Here is a 19,399-nt window from a genome sequence, read left to right as displayed (position 1 = left end):
ACGTTTATTTCTACAGTAAGCCAGTTACATTTAACAAAAAGGAGTAACAACTGTTAACTGACATGTAGAGGTCAGTGACAAAGTTTTCCTGTCCTGTGAAAATGCCACTATTTCAAAACGTTTCCTGTTTCACATCAGGAAGAACCTCAGCTCTCTCAAGGTTCTTCATGAAAAACATGCAAGAGGCAGAGACCACGAAGCAACTAATTTCAGAACGACATTTCTCCCATGAATGCCTAAACCACTTACCTACTCAGGCCACTTATTATCATCAGGCAGGGCACTGTAAATTTTTCCTGATTTTCTGAATTTGGATAACTCCTGATAAAGTCATTATCCATTTCTTTGACATTTCAACAAATCTTTCTTTAAAGGAATCAGACTACCACCTAAGAATGTTTCTATCAGCTCCTGTGACACAGTAACTAATACCAGGACAAGTACCAATTCCGTGTGATTTTAAGCCTGAACAGCTTTAACAAGTGTGTGGAAGGAGAAATGAAACATCTTAGTGAACACACTGCAAAATATTTCATAAAATACCTTTACAGATAGCTCAGCATTTATTCCCACTTGCACTTAATAGGGATTTCCAGGGAGAAGTAGAGAGTCCTGTAAATCATCTTTCCAGACTATGTACAAAACGATCTACAACTGAGGCTCATAATGCATAATGAAAGCTTTTACTTTATAAATACAGCCCTGCATGACTATAAAAGTTATAAACAACTCAGGGAAAAGAAAAAGAAGACTGCCTCTGTATCAGGGGAAGGGATTTTTACCACAGTAAAAATTAAGCCTACTTGGCTGCTACAAGCAACAGGAAACAAACAAACAAATATCACATAGCAGATGTTCAGCAGATCATGTTTAGCTCCCTACAAACCTCTAAATCTGCTTTTACAAGCCTATCGGGCTTGACAGACATCAGTATGCATGCAATATATGCAGAATACATGCACGTATGCAACCGATACAACATGCTCCAGCCCACAGCTGCAGGTGCCCGAAGGATGCATACAAGAAGATCCTATAAAATTCAGGGTCATGTACAGTACCAGGCTACAGAACCAAGAGACTAAAGCAAACACTGGTTTTCCCCATCCCAATGTTGTAACAGGCTAGTGGGAGAAATTCAAGACTCATGAAAAACCCTAATTTCTGTACTAAGTGCTTGTGTCAAGCATGTAGAGCCCTGAAGTTTCTCTGAAGTGACTAACTGGGCACTTGAGAGCTGTTTTAGCTGTTGGATTTTACCCTGGTGTGTAAGGTAATTAAGATGAAACTAATGCATTCTAGATGGGAAGCAGGAGTAAAACTTCAGAAAAACACAAGTCTTATGCTAACAAGATATACTCCTAAGTGAACATGTTATACCTCAGTGTCTTTTGTTTGCACTTGAAGTTTTCTTCATGGAGACAAAATTTACATGCTAACCTGAGGAATTACGTGTATCATCAGGAACCACTAGATAGGCATTGTCTGTCTTTATCACTGCCTTAGTCTGAAACAACTTTTAACTAATTTACTCACAAGGATTAACTAATTTAGTTGACACATTCACTCCCTGTGGACAGGGACCAACCACTTTAATTTGAAAAAAATACACCTTTTTTCCCCCACTAAAGTCCCCACACTTGTTTGATAAACCTCATTAAACCGTTTAAAAATATATAGCATAATACTGCCATAGGAGCCACAGTGGAAAAAGAGTATCCTGCAAACATGAAATACCAAATGTGACACGGCATTTATGATTACATACTTTCCTTACTTACTAATGAACAACAGAGTGTAAGGGGAAAGACAGGAAATTGAAAAGGATGAAGATGAGAAAGGAGAAAAAAATATAACTATTCCCATTAGAAGTCATACTAGATTATTAATGTTCTGAAAATAGGAAAAGGTAGGTACTAGTCACAGTAAAAAAAAAAGCTAAAGTTGTTGAAGGAAGAAAACCCCAATGCACTTCAACGCAAACCAAAAAGAATTCAAGTTGAACAATTTCAAACATGGCGAATGTTTTGTCATACACTGGCATGCTCTGGGATTAGGATATGACATGAGCCACAATACAGAAGTACATACAAAACTCATCCACCATACTTAAAAGTAGAAGTGGTTCAACAAATGCAGAAATTGAAAAAGAAGCCAAGATTCAGCTTTGATAGATCTGAAGAGTTGCAGTACTCCACCAGGAAAAAAAAAACATTTTTTTCATGATGACATGATGCTGACTAAGCTTTACTCTAGTAATTCCTTGTAACTGCAAAAAGTTTTTCTGTGATGCATCCCTAGTTAAGAAATATTTCTCTTGCACTTTGACAAGTATGGAACTTCTTCAGAAACTCGCTAGCTTGCAGTTTTGAAGCATACTGTCAGTTGTGCACTGACTCATCTTCAAAAAAGGAGGGGAACCATGGCAGAAAGTAAAACAAAATTGTAACAATAATGCCAGTTATAAGCAAGTCAGATAAATACACTCACTCGCCTTTTACAATTCCCCATTAAAACACCAGCCTTGCTAACATCAGCAAGGCAAATAAACTCCCCAAAAAATCAGCTTATTAAAATCAAGCCTGTATAACTTCTATCAATAAAAAGCTCAGTGTCTCAAGGAAACATCTATTTCTCTCCTACACTTCTAATAGAAGACACTAACTTAAGATCATATTACAATAACAAGGGCTTTCTTAGACTTATCCACCCTGTGCAACATAATCATGTAGCTTTCAGAAGAATAGTTGCCATGCTTTTTCCTCCACCAACAAAATTAGTATGTGATCCTATTTAGATACCTAGAAAGCACCAAAGTCCATGCAAGAGATATTCTAGTACTGATTGCTTGTTTAGACAAAATGGAAACTAGTTTCACAGAATTCTAGTAAACATGAGAAGAGTTAAAAAAAGACAAAAATAAGCACAACACAAGGCTCTGGAATAAAAGACTCTAGAATAATACAGAGAGCTCTGTTTCTGCTTCATATGGAGGTGGATGTACTGCACTATGGAGTCACTAGGCTTCCCCTGTGTAGTAAACTCTAAGCATATAACCAAGGATGCATTTCTCCTTGCTTTTTCATACCCAAGTTATAATTCAGATCATACTGAAAAATTACAGTTGTTACTTTTTTATTTCTCTTCAGCAAACTGTCAACTTTGATTTTGTCAGGGTAATGTACTTGTCAGTACTGCAAAGTATTAGAAAACAAAAAAATTTAAGGAAAGCTCCTTCAGAGGTCAAGCACATCCAAGTATTACAATTTCAGAGTGACATTAAAGACATTTAGGAAGGAGATCCTCAAGCCTGCTTTTAGAATCATGGAAAAATGTAGGGAGAACACTCCAAAACCAAAATTCTAGAGCTGAAAGAACCTAATGTATGAAGTACTATGACTACTAAGTGCTAGTAACATGTACAGAGCACCTATGACTGGATGAATAGGTAACGGATGGAACTCTCCTTGTGGTAGAGGCATGAGGTGATGAACTGATTGGTTTTTAACTCTCTCCATGAACATACACAGTGTTGCTAATTTACAGCAACTTGAAAACTCACAGCAAAGTCTTCATTAACACACAATTTACAGGACATAAGAAGTAAATTTAGAGTACTGATGGCTTTTTCAGTTAAGCAGTTACACACAACTTACTCCTGCGTACTAACTCACTCTCTGCTGAGACGTAGGCTTCCATGTAGTTTAGGCTCTCATCTATAAAAAGTTCAGTTGTTTACAGAAGATTGCCCACATTTTTTAATATAACAGTGCCAATGCTTGTCTGTCTTAATCTGCTGGCACTCTGAAATAACAGAGAAATATGAACTGCTAAAATTTGAACTTTCAAACATACAACATTCCTTCACTCAAAAGTTGGAAGAGCAAGGGAGATCCTCCCTTTTGACTCACCAAAGCCAAAATAAACAGCTGCTTTTGATCAGTGTCTAGATAGGTAGATATCTCTGCCCAAACCCCATGGAAAGGCTCCTGTGGAGACTTCTGCAGTTCACAAAGCAGTATGACATTGTTTCTTTAAGAGTGCCATACAGAGAGAACGGGCAAGAAATCATGCCTGCAACACAAAGAGTTCCCATTTTATGACTGTCCTTCTGCAGGTACGCACCAAAGGGCTGTGGACTCACTGAAAGAATGAATGATGAATTTTTTTGTAACTTGTGTTATAAAGGAGATTGAACAGATTATTACAATCAACCAGAGGAAGCTGCAAATTTCACCAAACAAATCTCAACTCTGGCACTCATCTGAAAGCATTTCTGGGAGGTTTTAAGCATTCCAATACCACCCATAAGAACCTTGCACAAAGGCGTTAATACTGATGACAAAGTAGATTTTTCAGGACTCAAGAGTAATTTATTTTGTAACAGCTTTTTCCCAACTCTTTTGCTTACTGCTCCAGCCTGAACTATTTCTCCACAGCAGAAAGAAGGCACAAACAACTCACAAAGACCCATGCCTTTCCAGATCACCACTGAATCCCTCCCGGCATTCGCAACTGACTGTTCTCCTGACTCCTGCAGATCCTCAGTGTGGAAAACACTGCCGTACGACTTAGAAGCTGCCGGTGGCCAAAGGCCTAGCTGTCAGCTCTTCAAAGTCGCACAGAGCAGTAAGGCAGGGACATTCGGAGGGACCCATGTTCACACACAGGCAGCACACCTCTAGCACGTTTTCACCTCGCAGCATTATCCGTGCACACCAACACACAGGAAAAGCTCCGGGAGATGCGCTGCGAGCCCTCCCGAGCCAGGAAGGACTCTCCGCTACCAAGAGCTCCAGTAAGGCGGCAGGACCCCGGCAGACCCTGCGGCGGCTGCAGGCAGCCGGTGCCAGCCGATCCCCAGCCTCCCGGGGAGGAGCAGGAAGCGCAGCCGGCGCGGCTCCCAGCCGCTAGCTCCCGGCCGCTGCCCCCCCGACACACCCCCTTCGGCAGCGGTTCGCAGCTCCCACGGGGGCTGCGGACACCAGGCCGGCTCGCCCAAAGGGGGACACCCCGGCCCGCGCGGCGCCCGGCTCCCTCCTACCGCCGCCGCACAGCGGCTGCTTTCCAGGCCACCCCCCATCCCTCCCACGCGGAGTGGAGCTGCCGGCCCTGCCTGGGCGGCGCGGAGGGGACGGCCCCGTCCCCAGCGGTTACCTTCCCGGTACTTCTTGCGCAGCCGCCGGTGGACGCTCTTCACCACCCCCGACAGCTTCTCCTGCTCCAGCTTCCGCTCCTGCTCCGGGGGCTGCTGCGGCGGCAGGGGAGCAGTGGCGGCGGCGGCAGTCCCGCCGGGCCGCGGCCGTGGCTGTGGAACGGCCTCCATGGTGTAACTGCTGCTCCGCCGCGCGCAGCCCGGCTGAGGGGGAGGCGTGAGCGCCGGGCACTATGGCAAGGGCGGGCATGCGCTTGCTCCGCCCGCTTGGCATGCCGGGAGATGGAGTCCGCTGCCGTCGGGCGGGCCGAGGAGCTGGGCGCCCAGTGGCCTGTAGCTGAGAGTGCGGGGTTTGCCGCACAGCGGGAGTTCAGGGCCTGGGGGCTTGGCGGATTCCAAAACTTTATCAGGTACGGAGCAGGTAGCCCTGGGTGCTTGACGGACTAGTGCAAGAATTAGGTGAAAAAACATGAAGGGTCCAGGGACAATGCGAATTCCTGAAGGGAATATCTGAAGGGGGCCCTCAAGGATGGTGGAGAGAGACTGTTCATCAGTGACTGTAATGATAGGACAAGGGGTAATGGGTTCAAAATTAAACAGGGGAAGTTTAGATTAGAAATAAGGAAGAAGTTCTTTACTGTAAGGGTGGTGAGGCACTGGAATGGGTTGCCCAGGGAGGTTGTGAATGCTCCATCCCTGGCGGTGTTCAGGACCAGGTTGGACAGAGCCTTCAGTGATGTCTCCTGGCATGACAAGGAGTTGGAACTGGATGATCTCAAGGCCCTTGGCAACCCAAACCATCCTGCGATTCTGTGTTTCCAGGGCATGGATGCAGCAGGGGCTCTTCTCTCTTCCCTGCATTACCCCAGCACACATGCTGCCTAGAGATCCCTGTAAAAGTCTGTGTGACTCCCTCTGAAGTGGGGTGGTAAAACCCACCCCACAAAAGACCTTGCAGAAACAAACTGAGTTCAAAGTGAGGTAAAGCAAATCTCGGTAGGCTGGTATCTATGGTGTGAATGCGGGTATCTGAAGAGCACCATTTTGTACGGGCTTTTTTCTGTCTACATGGTGCTGCTAGGCCTGTTCCTGGGCAGAGCACAGTTTTCATGCGGAAATACACTGCTGCAGTAGGGGCAACAACTGCAGCCAGCAAAACTGCCCCTTACAGGGAAAGACCTTTGTCTGCAGCTTCTGCCAGCTGCAATCTTTCTCCAGACCCAAAGTGTTTTAGTTCCCTCTTTCAGCTGTCGTTGGAAGTAGGACAGACAAAACCACTCCTCACAAGATCATGGCAGGGAAATCTGCCATGAGTCGCTTGCTTGTTTGTCTTGGCCAGAAGCAGCTAATTGTCTCCTCTGAAGACATTAGAAAACATTAAGGAGGTAATTGTTGCTACAGTTAAATCGGTGACAAATCTGACTTGGGTAGGGTCAAGATTTCATCCTAATGAGAAGTCAGTGATACATGCAGTGGGTGTATAACAGGTTCTTATCAGCAACCTGTCAGTCCTGCCAAAAAAAATTGCAGCTAATCACAGAGCAGGGTGAAGTTCTCTTCTGATAAATGTCTTTTTGAAGGTACAATTATCCAGACAAAGAAACAATGCCCAAACAAAAGCTTTGCATTGTTACTGACTGCAAAGACATCCCTTTTCCACTTCACTCTGAGCTGTGTGGGCAAATACTGCATCACACCCAATGCCCTGAAAGGGGGTTGCGCATTGTGCCCAAAGGTCCAGCTGTTTCTGTACTGTTATTTTTCAGTAAATGCTTACAAAACTTTACTGTAGTTTGGATCTTCCATCACTGTATTTACATGCCATAATGTATTTTATTGTCAGAATATTTATTTTTTTAAATCAAAATATGGGAGAATACTGGAAAGGAGAATTAAATTTTTTGCTCCCAACGTCAGCACTAAGAAAGGAAAGAGAAGTGTAGTGATTGAGTTATTCTTTCAGGTAGATTTTTCTTTTAATTTTGAAACTGAAAAAAAAATCATGTGTTAACGAAAATAACACCAATATAGATTAATTTGACTTGGAAAACATCTGAAAATCAGCTTCTCATAGGGGTTATTGTATTTTATATTCACCAGATTAGTCCAGGAACTCAAATCCAAATTAGAAAGAAGACTTGATTGCTGGGGTTAATGATAGTTTTCTGAAATATTTCTATTACTAGCTTTATATGCAAGTCCATGTAAGAAGAATTAAGATGGTGTAAAAGAGATTACATTGATACCTACAAGGAACCTTTTGGTTAAGGAGAAACCTACACAGTGGTTGATGTTCCTTCCACTTGGGGAAGCACAGAATGAAGAGAAAAAGCATGAGATAGTCTTCTATGTGCAGTGAGATCCTATAGGAGAGCACTGAGGGGGTCTTCTCAGAAGAGTAGGAGTACCAGTGACAGAAAAGACATAGAGGCATTTGGAGGATGCCTAACAGATACTTCTGTGACATCAAGCCCCCCACTCCCTCAGTTGTGAGCATCCAGACTTGGAAGTGTAGGGCACACAGCCAATATGTGAGTGTATCTGGATGCTGGTAAATTGGAAACCTAATTGTAGAACTGGAAAATCGGGGAAATTGCACATAAGTGAAATGTACTCTCTCAGATTAGTAATAAACTGTTACTCTTTAATTTATGTTCTTTTGATTTCAGTTCTCAGGAGTGCTTGCTAAAACTGACAAAGTGGTTTTAAATACAAAGTGGCTTTAATTTGTCACAATTATTTAAAAACTTACAGTATTAATAGTAAGCATACTTTCCTACTAGGACTTTACAGTTTTTACAAAACTCTCCTTTTTTAATAAAAGTTAATTATGTTGCTTTATATTTTCAGTATGTTGTTTATTTTCTGATATTTTATAAATACGTCTATGAGGGAAAAAATCAGTACTTCAGTGCACAGACTACTTTCATATCTTGGTGTACAAGCTATTATTAAAAAAACAGGAAATAGGGAAGTGTTGACTTTTTAACATAAGTGGTTCTATATGAAAGTAGACCAAGATATACACTTTTCCGTCTTCAAGAAGTGGCTTAGCACTTTAATGCCTCAGTAAGCAAGCAAACAACATTTACCAGATGTCAAGTATGTCCAGGAACAAAAATAAAAGAATACTCGAAGAAGAGGCTTTAGGCTTTCAGGACACACAAATACTTACAACAGAGTACGGGGTGAGAGATGGCTCCTGGAGACAGGCTCCAAATACAAGGTGATTGGAGAAGGCAGTTCCCTGGAGCACTGCATGGAGATTTGGGGGGGTGAAGGAGGAGCTGGTTATGGAACAGGTGATTAAAGCAGGACCGGTTCTGGCAGGCCAGGAACTGATGACCCAGTGCTCTGTTACAGTGGTGAAAACATGTGTGCTCAATACACTTCTTGAACACAGTACAGGAAGAGTGAAGGAACAGATGAAGATGAATATAAATCTTGGGGTTTTCCCTGAGGCGCAAGAGCAGAACAAGCAAGGTTGCATGCACTTACTCTGTGGAGATAAGATAATAAACTGCCTCTGTCCTGATGGAGACGATGGAATATGACCATCTGGGAAAGGATTGTTTTCAGTAGCTGGACTTACTATCTCAAATGTAGAAGATGGACAGATGATCCTCTGTGTATTAGTTACTTTCTCAAAAAAATGAGCCGATTTAGGGTGGACTAGAAAAGTTTCTTTTCACAGTTCTGCAGTGTTTCTGTTCCCGTCACTTTTCATTAATAGCTTTAGAAACAAAAGACTCAATTCACAGGCCAGGAGAAGGAATAACCCCAGCCCTTTCTAGTACTCAGGTGGCTGGAACATTCACTGAGGATGTGGGAAAACCAGTTCACATCCCTGCTCTGCCAGAGAGTATCTGAACCCACATCTTCACTATGAGATTATACAAAGTGGACGTGCTCTTCCTTCCTGAGGGAAGAGTGACAGCAGCCTGTATTTTCAGCCTTTCTCCCCAGGGAAACTGTGGAAGAAAAGTTACAAAAATTTTCTGAGCTACGCAAATCAGCAGTACTCTGCTTCCATCCCTATTTCAGTGGTACTTTGGACAATCAAATCTTTTCATGCTCTTCATCCTTTCTATCTTACAGATGCTGGTTGTTTAGAAAAGGAACCAAAAAAGTGAGACAGCATCAAAGAGAAGAAACCTTTCTAGGCAGCACTCTCTCCAGTGTGATGACATCATCAGAAGAGTTTCTAATGCAATGTAATCTGCAAAAATATTACCAAAAGCATGTAATGATTTTAATGGAATACTGAAACACTGGTAATATAAGTCTTTGTTAGATGCAGAACTGGTTTTGCTACATGTATCTAAAGGGAAGGCAAGCAGGCAACAATAGCATATTTGGTTTGAATTTAAGATTCTTCATTCATTGTGGAGTCATATAAGCCAGAAAAATAATATAATTTGATTTTAAAAGTCGGAGTCACAGCCCTGAATTTGCACTGATGCAGTTATGAAGAGCTGGTCCATTATTACATTTCTTCAGACTATACACACTTTAGTAATTTAGTAATTAAAATTACATAGTAATTAAAATCACTACCCCATAACAATATTTTTATAACTACAGATCGTGGATTCCATACGTGGAGGTTGACACCTCTAAAAGTAAGTTTATATCACCAGTCTCCTTAATTAGCCCCCTGTGTATTTTACTGGGAAAAACAGACTTGATACTGACTTTGGTTTGTGTCCAAAGTCCCAGTACTTACCAAAATAAATATTTTGCTTCTGGAAAACAAGAGGATTCTTCTACTGAAGGACCAATTAAAGTTGCTCCTCAAGTAGGCAGAGTCACCCAACCAGAAGACTGAAGTCCTTCGCATGTGGAGGCTCATTTTGGAGTCTAATTACGTAGCCTCAAGACCACAAAAATTAGATACTCACAGGAGATTTTATTTATTGAAATAATGTCTTTTGCTTGTTAGCTTGTGTTGCAATAAGGTAGGAATAATTTTAACAATAGCCAGCATTTCTGATAAACAATACATTCACTGAATCCATTGTGGCCAGCAGATCCCACCTGTGTCTGTCAATAGAAATGAGCTGGTCCTTTCAACGTGCGGGAAAAGTTAAGAATTTTTTAATCCCTTCAGTGTGTCACTTGCCTAATAGTAAAGTGGGAATTAAATTCCATGGAACTACTGAAATGCTTAGTGAAAACCAGCTGAATACTTTATATGTGACTTATTCCGAATGTTATGTGCATGTATAGAAAGTAAAACTATCCTGAGAACAGATAATGCATTTTTCGAATAAATGCTGTACTTCATTGTAAACTGCTTTGCAACATGAGCATCACAAACATTCTTAATATTCTATCAACGAAGATCATTAAAATACAAACATACAAAAATAATCTTGAATTACCTTAAAAATCTGTTGGGTTTTTTTTCATTGATTTTAGTCTGAGCACATTCCCCTGTTATTTGGCTTGTATAAATTATTAAATAGAGAGAGTCAATATAACGATTACTGTAACAGAGACTACTAGCTACTTTTTCTAGATTGAATTTTTTCTTAGCCGATTTCTTGCTGCCGTAAAAGATTAACTCATAAAATCACTTTGATTTAGCAAGAGATGTCAAAACATCCAGCAGGTCTAACTGGTTTTCTTACAAAGTCAAAGTAGTATGTGGTTTTAGTACTGATCCATGTTTCTGTCAGCTGCTGTGCATAAACCTGCTGAGTAATTAATTCAGACACAGCAACTTTGGGAAAATTCAGTGCTAGTAGGAAAACTTTTAATGTTTGATTATTCATGCATGAGTGGAACCCGATAGCCTTAAAGATGTTCTCAGTTCTTGGGATTCAGATTCCAGTCGTTCTGTGTGGGTCAGGTATGTATAATTCCAGTTCAGCTCAATAGTAATGTAGCTGTACATTAGGTCATTTTCACCTTGAGAAACACTCCAGTATCCTGTAATCTTTTATTGCAAGTATGATAGCCTGACTCATAAACTAAGATGACCTCACAGTCTGATTGGATTTACTGGAGCTGAAAAGCACCCAGAGAAAGGCTAGGCTGCATGAGAATTTCTGAGAAAGACTAAATCTATGGAGAATATTCTGCTGTGATGCCATGGATAGGTGGTGGTATTCTGCGTCATTTCACTGTTCTCATTTTTTAACCCTCCTAGGTCCTGGAAGGGTGTGCGAGAAGATATTTTGGGTATCATTAGATATGACCTGTACATCTCCAGTATGCATAAACTGTTCTCTATTCCACAGATTGCCCAACTCCTTTTAATTTCTCCTGCCTCTTGAATACTGTCATGTGGTTTATTTGGGACCCTACTCTAGGTCAAGTGTGGTTTTCAGTAAAGAAGATGAGAGAACAATAACGAAGTCTGTTCATACAACATCAAATGGAGCTCTATCTTCAGGGCAATATATTGCAGGCAGTATAATGTACTTCAGGAAGAGCAAGAAATGCCAAAGCTCTTACCTACCCTGTACACACTGTATTTGGCTTGTGCACAGTTCATGTTTTAGGTTTGGTTAACTGACCTCAGTGACGCTAATGCCTAAGATATTATCAATAAAATTAAAGGGATTAGTACTCTCTTCATGAGTTGAAGGATTAGGATTTAGGAGCCTAAAGAATGGTGGTAAAACGAAACCACAAATATTAAAGCTGTTTCAGAATTTTTGACAGTAAGTACACAAAGTTTGCCATAGTTTTTCCATATGAGCACCACAGATAAAGATTATCTGCTGTTAGAAGAATGGTTTCTCTTTTCTTCTCTGGAACATCTAATAAAACAACTGTGACACAAATACCATGAAGTGAGCGTTCTCCACACTATATTTTTAGAATTTCATCTCCTGTTACTATGGATTAAGGATGATCTGATAGCAGCTGCCCCAAAGTGTGAACAGGACTACAATCTGCAGAAGCAGAAAGCAGTTCTGAAATGCTTATTTAAAGATAGGTAGAGTTGTGATAGAATTAAATAACTGTTTCAGTTTGTTGAGGATATACTGATAAATTATTACATTCAATAACTAGGAAGTAGAACAGAAAGCTACTGTAGCAGTTAATGGAGACATACGTTTCATACTGATGTTCAGATTTTAGTCTTGAAGTCTTTCAGATTTCTGGCTACTAAAAATTTCTGTAGCCTCTCTGTATATGCAAGAGTGTTCTTGGACATTAACCATCTTGTTAACTCCTCTCTAAAGAAAAAAATTAATAAACACTTTAGACTAATAAGCTTCTGTTATTGAGTGCTATAATTATGGTTGGAATCTTAAGTTTTGTTAATGATTTCTCACACACTGTAAACATTTCAATAATTTAAAATGTATGTGTTTGAGCTACATATAATCATTACAGGTTAAAAAAAATTAAATTGTCAAACATCAAGGAAGTAAATACCTATCTTCAAACACCCTTCCAGTTTTCTGTTGGACATTTCCTGTATGGGGAGCCACAGCAGCACCTCTGCCCCAGGCTGTCATGCAGAGCTTACTCTCTTCTGCAGTGCTTTCTATCCCACAGCACGTCCTGTGTTGCTCTCACCATCTTCATCACCTGAGCCCCGGCAGCAGCAACACTGCACCAGTCCTTCATCCTCCCCCTGCCTCAGCCCCCTCAGATCCCTTCAAGCCTGCATCCTGACTACTCACTGCTGTCTTTCTGCTTTCCTGTAGGATTTCCACAACTCCCATCACTTTGTTGCTTAACACAATTTCATTCTGACTAAAAGCAGCGGATGGCAGTGCCTGTGCTGAAGCCCGGCCTTGCAGCCACACAGAGAAACACAGAGGTGAAACGGCTGCTGTAAACCCATTTGTCCAAAATGGAAGGTGGCATCCATGCTGAGGAAGGAGAAAATACATTGAGGAATAGCTGCCATCTGCCTCATGGCAAGGTTTGAACTGCTGCCGTCAGGAAAGCTGGCAGTGCTGCAATCAAGAATGGCTTATTTATCCAGGAATTATGGGGTGATGTGGAAGTATACATCCAGCAAACCACAGGGAAGACACATATGTGCAGACACACACAAAGTTAGGGTAGCCACCACAAAGCACAAACCTTTGGAGCTTGAGACCTTCTGTGCTTTCTCCCCAGGCAGCCTCAAAACTTTTCTGAGCACAACAGTAATCTCAGTGACATCCTAACAGGAGGAGGAAGAAGCGCCTCCAAGCCACATGGCAACCTGCACCTTCATCTGGCTTTGGCAGAATCCCAGCAGTATCATCTGAATGGTTCCATAATTACAACCACAACACATTTTTCAGCCCCTACAGGTGCTGTCTCTTTTTCATTAATTATATGGGAGGGGAAGAGATGACTGCAAATACTGAATTCTTTAGAGTTGTGGTTGTCAAGCAGCATCTATATCTTTACAGAAAATGTAGTTCTGCTTTTCAAAAGCAGCTAAAATTTTGGTGGGGATCCAGTACTGAAGTGCTCACATTTGCCATTTCAACTCATTCCTTGAAACACATCGCACATAGGTGCTCTTTGTCAGAAAAGTTTTCAAACTGATGCAGACATTCCTTATAAATATAGATGGCTTCATTGCAGAGAAAGAACATTAAGAATGCTTTTATAATGTCTATTTAGGCAGCTTGCTTTTCTGCAGTGGTCACAAAAGAAACAACATCATTTTGGAAGCCATAATGACAACATACTGCAAAATGGGGAAAATTGTAACATAGGAGGTAAGAAGTTTGTAAGAACCAGAGGCAAAGCTTCTTCTTGCAGGAATGTGAAAGGTGGGTTTTGTTGAATGACTCCTTTAAATGCAGGTGAAATGGCTGTCAGCTCCCAGGTCACACGCTCAACACAAACGTAATTTTATGTTATAAAGTTATAATACCGGCCTCTTTTGGAGCCAGACTTAATCGGCAAAATGCAGCATGAGGCTTATCACACAACCTGACAGATACTTGAAGCATTGCTGTCTTGCATGTTCAGAATGGTCTCCTGGAGGCTTTTCTACATAAATAGAACCAACCTGACCAAAAATGTATTTTAAAAATAAGTTTGAAGCCTGCCTTTTCATGAAGTTGGTTTTTTTAATAAACGATACTCAAACCTGTGTGAAAAGGTAGAAAGTATTGAAAGTTTGAAAGTATTTTAGGTTGTACTTCCCTTTGGTAAGGCTACCTCAATTTTTTTACCATTCAGGATGAAGTCTAAGCACGCATAGGTATATAGAAAGTTCTGACTGTCTTTACAGTTATTAGAGAGTTGTCTGTGTGTATAGTTATTTTTACACAATTTGCTATTTCAAAAGAAGTTGCCTGTAAATCCAATTAGGTGGGGCAAACAGAATTCTGTTGGTCTGTGGTGACTCATTTATGAGAGAAACAGCTCAAATTAGATTGTGTGAAAGACATTGTTTTTTGGTATGGACACTGGTTATATTTAAATGATGTTTGACAAGGACTTCTGCTATCACTTGGAATCTCCCCTGTTGCCAGATTCAGCACAATGCATCCTATGAATCCTTGTTGACAATTCTTTCTAGGCTACCTACAGATCTCATTTATTCTGTGGCCTTGATATTGCTTAGGATGCCTAGGATTACTTAGAATGAGGATGCATTCTTGGTTGTGTTTTATGCCTGATGGTTTTCCTTGGTTTTAGTCTGTAATTTTGGCAGCCCAGAAGCTGCTTCATCAACTAGCCTCATAATGGAGGCAGAAACATCTGAACTAGGGGCACACATCCAGCTGTGAACAGCATCTTCTGTAGCCACACCAGTGTAACCTGCTGGAACCAGAGCACTAAGAGAAACAAGATAAATGGCTATTGTACTTTAAATTCACACCTGGGTTGCTTGTTCTGTGACAGCTTCTTCATGCAGATGACAGGAATGGACCCTGGCCAGTTTTCATTTGCTGAAGGAACGTTTTGCTCCTGGGGACTTGAATGGGTCTGCCTCCATTAGCAGTTAAGAGCACAACATAAATGTTTCTGTGATGTGAATTGCTCTTGCCTGTGAATCTTTTACATTTGATGTTCTTTAAGTTACATCACTAAAAGCCTTTGGAAGACAGGACCTAGATTTCGTCCTGTAGAAGCTTAGCTGGAAATTGCACACTAGGGGTTTTTCTAACACACCCCAAAGGTAATGGGAACATGTAATCTTTGGGCTGTTGAGAAAGAATACAGAGGCTGATCTGTTATTTGAATTGTACTCCAGTATCAATTCTTCCTTTATCCTGAGTGAGAGCAATACCAACACAAAGGTGAACTTGGAAAGCTCTTCATGGCTGAGACTTCTGTAGAAGTGCTAGGATGTCCTTTTTTTATCTGAGCAACATGATGAGACTTTTAAAACTGTAAAGAGAGGGACTTTCCAAAATGCCTATGTTGTTGGTATGGTGTAAGAGCCTTCCAAAAGAGTTAGCTAATCCTCAGTGAGTCACGTTTTTAATGGAATTCTGTTTTAAATAAATTATCTTCTACACTTTCTCCACTCTGGGGTATATGCTGAGTGACTATAATACTTGATGTTCTGGTATTTCAAGTTACCAGGTCATCTGTGAATGTTTCTGAGACTCCTCTTCCTATAGAACCTAGCACCTAAATGAAGGTAACAAGCAAATGGCTATAGTCTGAAGTCTTCTTTTGCTGATGGAGATTGCTGAATTCACATGTGCTTGCTGAGTATCAGAGATTACTGTTGTAAGCATCTACCACTTCTGACAGCAGTTGCTTATCAGGTCTAAATTTGACTCTCTTAAATTTAAATTGGCAAGGCTTTGTCCAATATGCTTAGTAACTGATTTGTGATCACTATTACTCTACATGTACTCTTTTTACAATACTTTCACAAACAGTTGGCTTCAGACAGACTGATGTAATCTGTCTTTCCTCTAATGCAAAACCTGTAACGGCCATTGGATTGCATGTTGTCATCTGGTGTGTAAACATGCAAATCTTGATCGATGAATGGACGAAATAGCCGCATAGTTTTGGAACAGGCTTTAATTCTGACTGCATGTGTAGTAGTCATTATGCTCAGAGGAAGCATTTTCTCACGTCGGTCCTCCACTGTTTCTTGTGTGATTTTATAGTTTCACATAAGTAGAAGTCTGACATTTCTTTCTAAACCTAACTTGTAGAGATGAGTCCTTAAATAAGAGCAGAAGAGATTGTAACCAGAAGAGATTTGTAAACTAAGCTTTTGAATAAAGCCAAAACCAAAGAACCAATTTTTTGATCTTATATATAAATTAATTGGCACATTACACAATTTTTACCATTCACGTAACTGTGTTGAATGTGGTTGTGAGTGCCATAGGAGCAACTTGCAAGCCTCAGAATTGTTATCTCGGCCAATGTGCAAGATTCCAAATTCAGGATCATATAGTGGGAAGAATTCCTGATGTGTAGGAAGTAGTCCCTGATTTTGGTTTCGCTGATCCCTGCCATCCTACTGTGGCCCTTCCCTGGCTCCACCACCTCTTATCCTGGCACAGCTTGCCCAGCTCTGTCTAGCATGGAGGTTGCCAGCATTGAAGGGAAGTGCTGTGCTTTAAATTAATGAAATTTTGACACCAGTGCAAGGAAACATGAGGCAAAGACCCATTGAGTGAAGGTCACGCACAACCTAGAAAATCTGACAGGTTGGTGAATAAATTAAGGTTTACAGGTGGATCAGGATTAGGAAAAACTGGGTTCTAAGAATCCTACAGCCCTAGATTAAGTGCTGTTCCCCTGTTCAGTATCATTCTTTGTGATTATTTCCAGGCAAAAAAAATCAGATCATTAATTGTATCTGGTTCAGACTTTGAAGGATTTCTTAACAAACAGCAAGACTATATTTTAAATTATATATTCTCAAAGAAAATAAGATGTTGATGCAAATGCATCCTCTCACAAGCCACAGGTAAATTGGCCTGTAGCATCTCAAGCTAGTGCTCATCAGAATATCACTTTCAAGAAAGGACATTTCTCTAAGAGTAACTGGAGGGAAATTGAGTCCAGTTCCATTACCTTTTGTAACTGAAGAGAACTGAATCATCTGTTTCTTGTCAAGCCACCCACTTTGTGTAGTCACTTGTGAACAGTTTGTATGCTAAGAGAAAAAATGGCACTTTGCATTATATAGGTTGTTAAATCTACTATGTCAGAGGTTTGTTTAAGTCCTCTTGCCACCCGGTTTCAATGTGGAGATGAAAAAAGACTTATCTTCCAGCCATTTTGGCACAGGATAGCCTCTGCTAGAGTGCCACAGAGATCCTGTAATTCACAGGATACCTTCCAAAATTAATCAAGGGACCTAACCTGCACTGCAAGTTTTGAGCCATCCATCTTTGAATAGTTGAGAAAGAAGTTACTGCCTGCCGACAAAACCTTAGGGCAGAGCGAGGTAATAAAGCACTGGTCTGTAAGTCAGGTTTTGATCTTGATACTGTGTGGTTCCTGGCTCACAATTCAGTATTTTAATTGCAAAATAATACTTTGTGATTGATGAGTGCATATGTGGCAACTTTAACCAAGTATTGATTATTTTGAAAAAATGCACATGATTTGTTGTACGTGATGGGGGGTGACCCTAATGAATCACAGAAGAAAAACATAAATTGAAACTTAGATTGGATGTTTGTCTTTCTAGATTTCACAAGATTGATTTTAAGTCTAGAAGCTAAGTGAAGATAATGAAGATATGAGACTGTACTTTCACAAAGGTTGTTTGACTTATACTAGTGAACCTGAACTGTAGTATTTGCAGATTTCCTGTAAGTAAAAAGTGTAAATTTTTACCAAGTAAAAGAACCAAGTACCAGTAAATGGGAAGTGACTGAGTAAATACAGCATTTAGAGACTGAAAACATAACAGATGAATAAAATATTTTTTTCTAAAGCTCTCAATGTGTTTAAAACGACAAGTGATAATATAAGGGTAGTCTGTGATCAGAAAAATAATTTTAAAGTGATATTTAATATGGTCTAAAAATTGAAGTAATAGAAACCAAGAGGAGGAAAGGGCACATACCAGGAACACATTTTAATCCAATCAGCCAGTTAGGTAATCAATTAGACAACACAACAAGAGCAAGCAGATCAATGGTTCTGTCTTCAAATGAAAACAAATGTGCTTACTTACCAACATTTGCATCTTTAAGATAAGCATAACCTCCTTTCATGCCAGCTAAAATTGTTGATGTTGCCTCTTTTTTCACTAAATAATTACTTTTACATTCACTTGTGTTGCCCTTACGTGACCTTGAGCAGAAAGACTTGCTGTCAGAAAGGAGTCACCTGTTGATACCATGCAGCTTTTGTGAGCACATCCCACAGTAGGAGATACGTTCACAGAACTCATTCTCCTTCACCCTGAAGTCACAGATTAAATCTACCATAATTGGAATTAAATAGAATTAATTTATCATGACTGCTTTTCCATAGCTTCTTATCTGTCAGGGACAGTTCCTAATGGATGAGTGCCTTTGTGGCAGCTAGACTACTAATGGCATGTTCAGGTTGTTTTATGAGTGGTGGAAGGAGCCACCACATTCAATAGGACTAGTCCACTACAGTCACAGGAGATCCTGTGGTATGGGTGTACTTCACAAGCATCCACAAATCATTCCACTTTGCGTGCAACTGTGAGCTTGCTGCACTTTGAACTGAACCGAACTAGACTTGAAGTAGGAGGTCAGAAAGCATAATGCAGGAGAAGACTTCTTAAGAAGGACTGTTTCAGTGTGGAATAAAAGTACCTCTTGTAGTATTAAAGGACTTTTTTCTTTAAAATAAAGGAGGAAGACCTCAGGAAAGAGGGAAATGCAGTGCTACTTCCTGATCCATTTCCAGAATGAGGCCAAGAAAGCTCTATTCCCAGAGTTTGAACTGAAACTTCTAGCAACCCTACATTTAATATTAACAGTAACTTTGCTGCTTGTACTGGTAAATTCAACAGGAAGACTTCCAGTCATAAAGCCTTTGCTATGTGGATATGGTTCTTTTTAGCCTTGAGCTGTGTGAAGCAGCGTCCTGGGCTTAAAATGCAACAAGCAGGCATAAAATGCTCTTGTTCTGCCTTGTGTACAAGTAAGCAGTAACACATTATATACAGTAAAGGCAAGAAAAAAACAGGTTTGTCATTCTCAAGTTTGAGAAATCTTGGGAATGCTTCTGAAATCATACTTCTTGTGAAACAACTTGTTGCAAGAAGTATAACTGATATGATTGATGGTTATGGTGATACTGGCTGCAATAAATTAACCCCCTCAGGGGTTCATTTACCCCAGGGAAGAAAAC

The 19,399-nt window shown here is 40.5% G+C and overlaps 1 protein-coding gene and 1 long non-coding RNA gene across 3 annotated transcripts in view; one reads left to right on the top strand and one right to left on the bottom strand.

Annotated features, from left to right (window-relative positions):
• Nucleotides 1–5,405, bottom strand: part of BMT2 (base methyltransferase of 25S rRNA 2 homolog) — a 36,306-nt gene extending 30,901 nt beyond the window's left edge. The window contains exon 1 of the mRNA XM_061467710.1: nucleotides 5,155–5,405. Within this exon, the coding sequence (XP_061323694.1) occupies nucleotides 5,155–5,323 (169 nt within the window). The 5' untranslated portion in view covers nucleotides 5,324–5,405. The remainder of the gene's footprint in view (nucleotides 1–5,154) is intronic.
• A 2,054-nt stretch (nucleotides 5,406–7,459) lies between these two features.
• Nucleotides 7,460–18,365, top strand: LOC133276646 (uncharacterized). Of its 2 annotated transcripts, none has more exons than XR_009745939.1 (4): nucleotides 7,460–9,774; nucleotides 12,823–13,422; nucleotides 13,742–15,814; nucleotides 16,883–18,365. It is a non-coding gene; the product is annotated as an uncharacterized LOC133276646 (long non-coding RNA). The 2 variants fall into 2 exon arrangements; XR_009745940.1 differs by lacking the exon at nucleotides 16,883–18,365 and having other exon boundaries at nucleotides 8,116–9,366; nucleotides 9,737–9,774; nucleotides 13,742–15,599.
• The last annotated feature ends 1,034 nt before the right edge of the window (nucleotides 18,366–19,399 follow it).

Source organism: Pezoporus flaviventris, unplaced genomic scaffold (assembly GCF_033815535.1).
Source record: "Pezoporus flaviventris isolate CSIRO_AGI_PZ_B2104156 unplaced genomic scaffold, CSIRO_AGI_Pfla_v1 ptg000045l, whole genome shotgun sequence".
Taxonomy (NCBI): Eukaryota; Metazoa; Chordata; class Aves; order Psittaciformes; family Psittacidae; genus Pezoporus; species Pezoporus flaviventris.
The sequence above is the reverse complement of the archived record's forward strand: the minus strand, read 5'-3'. Positions and strand labels throughout refer to the sequence as shown.